At 57.5% G+C, this 10,719-nt stretch overlaps 1 protein-coding gene across 1 annotated transcript; it reads right to left on the reverse strand.

Annotated features, from left to right (window-relative positions):
* Positions 1-15: 15 nt before the first annotated feature.
* SLC44A2 (solute carrier family 44 member 2) lies at positions 16-10,653 on the reverse strand (the record flags this gene model as incomplete). Its single annotated transcript, XM_026867586.1, has 17 exons — positions 16-844; positions 3,815-3,899; positions 4,290-4,378; positions 5,329-5,399; positions 5,612-5,685; positions 6,081-6,184; positions 6,686-6,780; positions 6,854-7,116; positions 7,430-7,514; positions 7,779-7,871; positions 8,005-8,104; positions 8,553-8,684; positions 8,894-9,006; positions 9,362-9,445; positions 9,986-10,109; positions 10,326-10,386; positions 10,470-10,653. Coding segments are annotated over 17 exons (1,864 nt in total), but the record flags the coding sequence as incomplete, so codon positions are not given.
* Between the last annotated feature and the right edge of the window lie 66 nt (positions 10,654-10,719).

Genomic DNA, 10,719 nt, shown 5'->3' on the forward strand with positions numbered 1-10,719 from the left:
AAGAGACAGCAGCGTGACACCCCAAGGCCCAAGTCCCGCTTGTTAGCCCCCCGTTTCCCTCCACCATCACCCTTCGCAGGCAGCTACAAGAACACTAACTGGCACATTCCTAAAAGAATTAATTGTCTGATTAATGCTCAGCACAACCCCCAAGCAGGGCCCTAAGGCGTCTCCAAAGGGCAGCAAGGTGATTTCAGCTCTCTGGGTGAGAATCAACAACTGCAATGAAATATTTGGGGCGGGGGGCTGCAAATAAAAACCAAGTTGAGGAGCTGCTTGAACCCACCCGCTCATTTGCCATCATTTTTACCGGGATAAAATCGAACCGCTAAATCCAATTAAGCTCATTTTGGTGTCAGTTGACACCCTGGAAGACAGAACTTTGCCCTGCGTCAGAGATACTTCCCCGCTGCTTTTCTCAGCGCCCGCCCTGGCAGGATTTGGCCAGGAATTGCCAAATTTGAGGTGGCCGGGGAGCGGCGGGACGTTGGCTGCGAGCTCAGACGGGCCGGAGCGCTCTTCGTTTAGCAACCCCGAGGATTTCAGGTTGAATCATTAACAATAACCCGTTCCTCTCGTTAGCAAACCCCCTTTCTGCTGCTCACCCGCTGCGGGGGGTAAAGGAGACAGCGGCTCAAGGTTCCTTAACGCGATTTCCACTCGCTGGGGGTTATCCTGCAGCTCCGCTCCCGGAGCGGGACCGGGAAGAGGCGGCGCGGGAAGGACGAGGGCAGGTTCTAGGCGTCTGGCTGACCTTTGTTCGTCTTCTTCAGGAGCTTTTTCAGGTCGGGCGACATAAAATAAGGCTTTTCGGCCGAACCGTCGTTGCGCTCCAGATCTTCCACTGCAAAGAGAAACACCCCCCCCGCCCCGCGCAGCAGTGGGGGGGGGTGTCAGACACAGAAGTTGGCGTGGCAGGAGCCAGGGAGGATGCAGCAAGAGGCCCGAAGGCAGAGAGGTGCCCAAGGAGCAGCCCCGCTCGCCTAATTATTATTTTTGAGAAAAAAAAAAAAAAGTGTCTTTCGGGTTTTTTTTCACCCTGCGTCCCAGCTAAATGCCCTCAGTCGCACCTCTCCCATTTTACAGGGAGCCCCACACTCTGGAACCAGGCTGCGATTATTTAGAGCAACGCAGAGGTCTGGGTGTTTGGTTTTGTTGTGGTTTGGGTTTGTTGTTTTTTTTTTCAGGGTGGCAGCAGGAAAGTTTTAACAGCACCGTAGGAAATGAGGTTTTCTCAGCACGCTGCTCGAGCCGTGCCGGCCGGGGGGGCGGTCGCCCTCCTCCCCGGGGAGCTCCCTGCTCTTTGTGCGCCTGAAACGGCCGGTGACGCCAGCGCGGAGCAATTTCGCTCGGTATTCGCTTGGCACTGCTGCTCCACCGGGAGCGCGACGCCCTTGTCGACGCGCCGCACATACATAATCGCTAGGTGTATTCCCAGCCCCGAACACGCCGCTCGGCCTCTCTCGCCGTTCAAAGCAAAGCAGCTGCGCCAACAAGAAGTGGTAGGGGAAGAAAAAAAAAAAGGTAGGGGAAGAAAAAAAAAAATAAAAAAAAAATCATAGCCACCCAAAAAAAAAACCAAACACGCCACGCAAAAAAAACACCCCAAAACCAAACAAACCCCACAAAGCACCAGCCTGAGAGAAGAGTGAAAGCGCCCCGGGGTATTTTTAGAGGGATTTCGGTATTTCTGTGATGAAAACATGAGCATTAACACTACGGCTTTGTCCTAAGAGGCCACGACTCAAAAGACGAGGCGCTCTGTCTGCGGGAGGATTTGTAATAGGAGATCTGGCTGCCGCTACCCGGGCTGCGTGCCACCAGAATGGCGTTTGTTTTTTTTTTTTTTAAATTTTGATCATTTCTGGACTATCAAGAGGAGAAAATAAGGCGAGGAGCCAGCCTACTTTTGGCTGCCATTCCTTTCAGGGCTGTAACCCTCAGCAGCTGCCTCCCAGTCAAACTCAGCATTTTTGGGTCTGATTTCTCCGGCCACAGAGATGCTGCGATACGTCCCCGGTGTGACACCCGCCTGCACCTTGTGCTATTTCCCCGGAGCCTTCCGGCCCTTTGGGGATACTCACGCCACTCCTCCGGCCACCGCCTTCCCTTGACAAACCCGCGACAATTCCGAGTCACCTGAGCCAGCTCAGGGATTCACCTTCCACCCAGGCTCCGTCCTCCTCCCCGCAGCCAGCCCAGCCCGCAGGTCTGCCGGCCCTTGGCAAGCGTCTCCACCTACGCTCTGCGTCAGCATGGAAATCGTTACAGCCCTCCAGCTCCTCCACCCCATAGGAGCCCGGACCAGGCTGAAGCCAAACCATCAACTCAACCACCTCGAGGAGCGGGGAGAAGCAGAACGCAACAGGCAGCTCCCAGGAGGAGCCGCCACCTCCCTGCAGCTGTTAAACCTCTGCGCAACCAGCAAGAGAAACCATTTTGAACGCGGGATTCTGCGAGTAAAACCCCTTGGAGTTTTAACGGCTTCCAACCGGCAACAGCCCTTTGCGGCTTCCCTACACCGACGGCGCGAGGCAACGGGAGTTTTTGGCTACGCAAAGGGCGAGCTCTGTTTGGTGACAAAAGCCCTGCTGATGCAACAGACTTAAAAGCAAAAGATCTGCAATCTCACCAAGAAATCTGTTTAAGGGCGCCAACCTGGTTTTGCATAGAGAGTGGGCGAGGAAAGCTGCTCTTTGCTGGGGGCAGAACAAAGAGGGAAGAGGGGAGAGACCAGTTTTCAGGCTGTCAAACCCACTCAGCCCGTCCCACAAACCACCGTCCCGCCGCAGCAGCCGCCTCCCGCCAGCAGAGCAGCGGCTCTCCCGTCCTCCTCCTCCTCCTCGCAGCTGGTGGCTGGGAACAAAGAGCCCCGCTTCGACGCGACAACACAAGGACCTCGCGGCACCCGCGCCGTGTCCAGGCAGTTCCCAGCCCCTCGGCTCCGGGCGCTGCCGGGACACGTGGGACCCCAGATTAATTCTAGGTGACACGCTGGGTTCTTTCTCTTGATACAAGGATATTCATTATTGGGCGGGAAGGTAGATTGGATACAGTGTCGGGCACTGAGGAACAGGCACCCCCTCTACCCTCGAGGCTTTGGAGGACCATCCAAGGGGAAGATTTGGCTGCCAGCCGTGGGCTTAGGAGAACGCTGCTTGGGTTGGGGGGCTGAGAGCGCCCTGCGGCCCCCCTGGGCGGGCACGCAGCCTTCCTCCCAGGGCCAGCCCTAGCCTTGGCTATCGGTGCTTTTGGAAGGCTCTAGGTTCCCCTTCAGCAGGATCTCACTCAGCTCGGGGGACATGTAGTAAGGCCTCTCGGGAGATCCATCGTTCCTCTCCAGATCTTCACCTTTTCGCAACCCCGGGAAGAAGCGGCCGTGATGGGGAAGAGTGGAAAGTAGCAGAAGAGCCGGGAAGAGGCAGGGCAGAGGTGAAGGATGGAGAACATGGGAAGAGAGATACGAGAGGGGAACAAAATGAGAAAAAAAAAAAAAGAAAAAAGGGAAAATTGCAGTTAGTTGCAGTTAGGCTCCACCAAGACCAAAGCACCAAAACCAGAGAGACCAGGAGAGACCACAGGAGGCCCACGGACAGGCTGTGGGGTTCTGCTGGTGGCAGGCAGGGGAAAGCAGGTGAGAACGCAGGCGGGAGCTGGTAAAGGAAAAAGTGGGAGAAAACTACACAGAGAGGCTGCGGGAATTTGGAGTTGTCCAAATCTGGACAACTCTGGGGCTCAGCCTCAAAGGGAGGGAGACTTTGCTACCACAAGCTCCTGCCCAGCAGGAGACGGACCGTCCGAGGCAGATACTTACAGAAGCAGAGGAAGAGAGTGTCCACGCACATGCCGTAGACGCTGAAGAACCCGTGGGCGATGAGGTAGGAGCCCACGATCACCGTCTGAAAGAGAAACCGTGAGGTCACGCCGCCACCCGGCATCTCGCAAAGAGCGCCAAGCCTCCATCCCTCGGCCGGGAGGCGGAAACCTCCGGAATCCCGAATGCCCCAGGGAAAGAGGAGGAGAAGCAAACAGGGCAGGACTGTTCAGACCAGGACAAAAGGCCTCAGCGACGATGGTGGACAGAGGCCAACGTGGGCAGCACGGGAAGGGCGAGACGCCTCTTCCCGCCTGGCTGAAACAAAGGGCTCATTTCGATGGGGACGGAGAAAACACCTTCAACAAAGAAGGTCCTTCAGAAGCAGCGAGCAGAGGAGTGGTTTTAAGGCATTCGTGTTAAGAATCTCTTTCCACTGCTTCTAAATTCACCAAAAGATGTGAGAGTGGCTCACCAGAATAGGGACCCAGTAGTAGTTCAGGGGTGGTGCAGTGTCTTGGACCAGCTTGATCCGCTGGGTGAAGAAAAAGAAGGCAAGGATTCCTGGAAAAGCAGATGATGGAGATCACTGTAGGATGCCGGGTGGAATCACAGAACCCCAGAATCATTCAGGATGGAAAAGCCCCTCGGGGTCACCGAGTCCAACCCTCAGCCCGACTCTACAAAGTTCTCCCCTACCCCACATCCCCCACAGCTCATCCCAACGGCCCTGAAACCCCCCAGGGATGGGGACTCCCCCCTCCCTGGGCAGCCTGTCCCACTCTGACCACTCTGTCTGGGAAACATTTTCTCCTCCTGCCCAGCCTGACCCTCCCCTGGGGCAGTTTCCAGCCGTTCCCTCTCGTCCTGTCCCTGACCCCTGGGGGCAGAGCCCAGCCCCCGCCTCTCTGCAATGTCCTGTCAGGAGCTGCAGAGAGGGATGAGGGCTCCCCTCAGCCTCCTCCTCCTCACCCTGAACACTCCCAGCTCCTTCCCTGGCTCCTCACAGGATTTATTCTCCAGCCCTTCCCCAGCCTCGGTGCCCTCCTCTGCCCTCGCTCCAGCCCCTCCAGATCTCTCTCGGGTTGAGGAGCCCAAACCTGGACCCAACCCTCCAGGTGTGGCCTCACCAGTGCCGAGCACAGGGGACTGTCACCTCCCCGCTCCTGCTGGCCACACTACTGCTGATACAAGCCAGGGTGCCCTTGGCTTTCTTGGCCACCCGGGCACGCTGCCAGCTCATGGTCAGCTGCTTGTCAGTGAAAACGCCCAGATACTTCTCTCCCAGACAGCTCCAGCCACCCCTCCCCGAGCCTGTAGCCACGCAGGGGGGTGTTGTGGCCCACAGAAGAAAGGCAGCAAATGGGTGCAGGGAGAGGAGATGTAAAACAGGATGGAAAGGAACGGTTTCACGGGCAGGGGGAAGAGAGCGAAGGTTTGGGGAAGGAGTAACCAGATGCAAGAGCTTAGAGCAGCCGTATGCCCCGAGGAGAAGCCCAGTCCTCGACACTTACCGACACTCCCCACGATGAGGAGTTTACCGAGGAAGAACAGGAAATCTGTGACTTTATCTAAAACAGCCACCCTGGAGATGAGGGAGAGAGAGAGAGAGAGAGAGACAGACATCACCACCTGCATCCGCTCCTCACGCTGAACTCGTAAGCACGGGAGGAAGCGGCCCACGCGCCCACGTGGTGCAAACGTGGCATAAACCCCCGTGAAAGCCTGAAAAGGAGGACTTGGAAATAACCAAGTGTGCTGCGGAGAGCAGAGCCCGCGCGCCCGCCAGCGCCTCACCTGATGATGTTCCTCATCAGCAGGAAGAACGCGTTCCTGGCCGAGGTGCAGAAGTTGGTGCCGTAGATGGCTATCTAGAGGGGGTCCCGGAAAAAAAGAAAAAGGGGTAGAGGAGAGAAAAACGGAGCCGTGCTGAATTCACCGCTCAGAGGACGGTGCAGTTAATCCCATCATTGAGTAAAACTCAGATAATTCCCGCCTGGGAGCACTTCTTCAGCCACTGATGGGTCAGGCAGACACCAGGAGCTGAAACGCCCCCGCTGCGGTGTGTCTGAAGGTCCCTCCTATAACCCGAGTGACATGGCTGAGGTCAAGGCCTTCCAGCAAAACGGCTGGGAAAGGCTGAAAAGCTTCGTTTTCCCCCGACGCGGGGAGACACGGTTCTCGCCAACCCCCCAAAGAAATCTCCAAGAGCACTGAGCCCCCCCGCCGCCGCTGCGGTCGGGCGTTAGCACCGGGAGACGCTCACCATGATGTACGCGTTTCTGTTGAGGAATTTGATGAATTTTTCCAGGCACCAGAAGCAGCACTTCAGGCAGCTCAGGAGGAACTTGGCAAACTTATTATCTGCAGCTGGAGGGAGGCCAGGGGAGAGGGTGAGCAGCCAAAGAGAGACACGCCTGCTCATAGAGAAGCAAGTTCAAGGTCCCCAATGAGACGTCCCGCTGCCCCGTCACAGCCTCCCCCCCCACGGGCTGTTTTCAGCCTCCCGGGAGGCCGATACGGCTGCCAGCGGCGGGATGAGCCTCACACACTCTTCCCACGCCTCGGCTCGCTGTTTACATCTCACGATCGATAGAGTCCCTATGGGCAGAAGCAGCCGGCCCTGGTGCCCGCACAGGCACCCGGCACTGGGTGACTGAGCCCGGCAGCCGTGGGGCATCCCTGGGCCCCCACCCTGTGAAACCTCTCCTGGAGGAACAAACAACTACAGGATTCTAAAAGGAAAAATCTCAATTCTCTACCGAAACGCTGAGATTATTCCCCTGGGTGTTATCCAGGAGCGCTGGCACAAAGGAACACAGAAGCCGCCAACCCTGCTCGTCTACTCATTTACCATTCCAGCCTCGTTACCTTTTAACCTGTGGTCTAGGTACTCCAGAGTGACCCTGATGACTTGGACGATGGCCAGGATCAGGGAGCCGAAGGCGAGCGAGCCGGTGTGGTACCTGGGAAAAAATCACTCTGCTTAGAAGGGGACAACCTCAAGGAGCTCACGAGTCCCCCTCGAGAGGGCCGTACCGGAGCGCGCGGCCAAAGGCGGAGAACAGGGGGAAGGCGGGCATGTCGTCGGGTTTCTTGAAGGCCCAGTAGTACGAAGCGAAGGCCCCCGCCAGCGTCACCTGGCCCAGCGCAATCACGAAGTTGGCAAGCCAGAAGAACATGAAGACGTTGAAGAACTGGAGGACGATGAGGTACTTGTGGTACGCCGTCTCGCCCCCGTAGAACGCGAAGAGGCACTGGGCGTCGGGGCACAGCTTGGTGACATTGCTCGTGTTGAAGGTCTGGAGAGGACAGCAGATGCTCACGCGGCAGCCACGGGATGGACCGACAGCGTCTTTCGGTCAACCCAAAGCAATCTCAACTTTCAGAAGACGTTTTCCTGCTTAATTTTTTGGCAGCATTTGCTCAGGCAGCTTTGCGCGCGCAACGGCTTGAAGAAAAACTAATGTGACGTAAACAAGTTCGGGAGAGGTGGAATTTCACGGGGAAGAGCTTGCAGGCTCCAACAGCCACCGGAATGTTTTTCATGTCATAAACAATCTTATCTCTGACAGATTAAGCACAGCTTTTGTACAAGTTTCCCAACATCCTCACCTCTGGTTTGCAGGTCTGCCCAGAAAACTGGCACGCGGTCTCGTTGAACACCTTGTAGATCGCCTCGTTGGAGGTGGAGAGGAAACTGTGGCGCAGCGTTAAGGAGATGCCGTTCTGCAACCCCCAAACCCGACTCCTAACACGGTTTGGCCCTCACCAGCCTCCTGGATTTCATTTTTCAACATTACGTTTAAGTTAAGAGACTCAAGCTGGCAGTTTTGCCAGCGGATGTGTCCCTAATCCTGTGAGGCGTTCAGCGCCCTGGAAAACCTCTGATTTCCGAGCAGCTTCCTTCACAGGGCGCAGAGGCGCAGGGAAGAGGAAGGGGAAGGGGAAGAGGAAAGGATACACAGCAGTGCTGGCCCAGTAGGCGATGCAGAGGCAGAGCAGGAAGAAGGTGCACAAGGGGAAGAGCAGTGACATCATGATGTGGCCAATAGCCCTGCCGAGAGGGTTGGAAGCCGGTTAAAATCCTGGCAGCGACCAGAGGACCCGAGCGGCCGGAGCCCGACCGGCCCCGTGTCCTCCCACCGGGACGGGCGACAACGACCACCCCTGCCTGGGGCCACACGGACCTGCTGGCCTCCTTGATGAGCGCAATGGCGATGAGGATCCTCTTGCGGAGGAAGATGAGGAGCAGGATGATCACCACCTCCACGATGCACAGGATGATCACTGCGACGAGAAGGGGAGTCCCCGGGTAAGCACGAGGACACGGGTGGTGCCCGGTGACCACTTTTGCCTTCCTGGGCAAATCCCTCCGGGCACCGAACGCTCCTCAGGGCCCATGGGAGAGCAGCACCTAGCACCCTCCCCGTGGCTGGTCATCCCGGCCGTAAGCCCAGGCCCGTGGCAAGGTGGCAACAAGCAAAGCAAAGGAGGAGACTCAGCATCACCAACCACAGCCACCACGTGGCAATGAGCCAAACCCTCTCCCCACCATCCCCGGTGGTCACAAACCTACACCGGGATCCCCAGAAACCCCCAACAGGAGCCTCCGAGCTCTGAGGGCCACCAAGAGACTGAGAAGACCCCAAAGATCCGTGTTTTTCCCTTCAAGGGAGTGGGGCTGGGGCGCATCCACTGGGTCCTATCCTGCATCCAGAGGAGGACGGAGACTTACTGAACGCCAGCCACGTCTGCCGCAGGTGGAGGTAGACACGTAGGTCAGTCTGGAATCCCAGGTCCTTCAGGGAGACGTCAGAACCCGCTTCTCCTTTTAGTTTTGCATATTCCAGGTAGCAGTGGAAGATTCCTGGGATGAAAAGCAGAAAACTGTCACATTTGCGCTGAAAAACGGAGACTGAGATGCCAGCAGGCTCTGCTCAACCCCACCGACGCTGATGTTTGGGTAGAAGACACCTGGAAGGACGTTGCATATGGATTTTCTTCATGCAAATCCCACTTAAAACAGGGAAAGGAAAATGGGGAAAGCCGAGGAGAAGCTCCTGACCACTCGCTCACCGTAGCCCAGCACCAGAATCACCATCACGATCATCACCCAGACCATGATCCCGGCCAGGAAGCGGAGCAGAACGATGAAGATGAGGCTGGCCACCATGGCGATAACGAGGCCTCTGCGGGAGGAAGGCAGCAACGTGTCAAAAACCAGGCACCGCCACCCCCTCCCCAGCACTCCCCTCCGCTGGTCGGCTCGTCCTCTCGCCTTTCTCAAGCTTTAATAACGGGGCGGCCTTAAAAATGGGAATTATTGGCGGTGGCAAGGATGGAGCATGAGCACGATCTGAGTAAAGAGGCTCCAGAACACCCTCCGCCATCTCTCGTTTTGAATGGAAAGGATGCAAAGGTCAGGGTGGGGAAAAAAACAAAAAAAAGATAATAAAAAATTGGGAATTCCTGAGCTCTGCCTCACGTTTGAGCATGGCACCAAGCCCAGGGCCAGCCGTAACGCGGAGCTCAGCCCCTGCTCACATTATTATCCAGTACCAGGAAACCGTGTAATCTTCAAAGATCTTCATGGCCAGTTGCCTGGTTTCCAGAACCACGTTTGCTTTTCTGGAACACAAAAATAAAACCCAAATGAAGTGGAGGAGCATCAGGCCTGGGCTCAGCCCCAGCGAGGCTTGTGCCCGCGCCCGCTGCCTGTCCCCACGCTGCCTCAATGGCCCCTTGTCCTCCCCCGCCGGTCGCCCCCTCTGCCAGCCTCCCAGAAAACAAAGACAATCCCACAAGACAGCAGCCGATTTCCTGGCACCCTTCCCCTTCAGGCTGACCCCGCTGCCGACCCCTTTCAACCACGGGATGCGGGGTTTGGCGCAGGATTTCTTGTGAACGCAGGAGCAGGGCTCTGCGCCGGGGCTTTTGAGGCTCTTCCGTGATATAAATCCGTAAAGGAACGCGGTGCAGAAGTGCCGGCAGATAAAACCTTTCGTTTCTCTTCTGGGTGAAGCCATAATGACGAAGCAGCTCGTTAAGAGGCTCCCCCGGGGCCAGCGGCGGCCCCACCACGCTGCCGTTATCACCGCAAGCGCTCGCTCCGGGCACCGCCCCGGCAAAGACTAAGCTCCCGGTGAACCGAAGGTGGCGGGGACTCACTTGGCCCCTTCCAGCAGCTCGGTGACGTTCCTCCGGCGCCCGCGGCCGTCGTCGTAGGTGGTCTCGTTGCCGACCATGATGACGCCCTTCTTGGCCCGGATGGCCGGGAAGCATCGCCGCGCCACTGCGTGAGAGGAGAGGGAGACTCAGTGCCGGCAACCGCAGCCACCTCGGGGGCAACGAGCCAAACCCCCTCCCCGTGCTCACAAACCTACACCGGGATCCCCAGAAACCCCAACAGGAGCCTCCGACCCCCCAAAAAAACCCAACAGGCAGCTTGCAAAGCGAACAGGCTCGTTACTCAGCTCATCACAGCTCGTTAGTCCCCCCCAGGACCTACGTGGGGTGCTGGGGATGATCATGGCTGGGCACTCCTTGTCCTTCAGCACCTCGATGGGAGCCTGGATGGAGACAGAGCTGGATGTGAACACTTTGGGCAGGAATTAAGCCCCGGGGAAATGCCGCCACGCTCCCCACAACCCACCTTCTGTGGGTTTTTGAACTCGGGGACGCAGAACTGCCGGTAATACTCCAGCTCACCGGGCGCGCGGGAGCTGTAAGCACCCAGGTACGTCAGGTACCGGTCCGGGCATTTGCTGACGCAGATCTGGGTTGGGAGAAGAGGACACAGAGAGTTGGGGGGGGTTGTGCGTGAAGGCACGAGCCCCCTCCGCGGGGACGCCGCAAATCGGAGCTTTGCCGAGGGGAAGCCGAGCGTCGCGGAGCCGGGATCG

This window comes from Athene cunicularia, unplaced genomic scaffold, assembly GCF_003259725.1.
Source record: "Athene cunicularia isolate RWA unplaced genomic scaffold, athCun1 SCF_84, whole genome shotgun sequence".
NCBI classification, from domain to species: domain Eukaryota; kingdom Metazoa; phylum Chordata; class Aves; order Strigiformes; family Strigidae; genus Athene; species Athene cunicularia.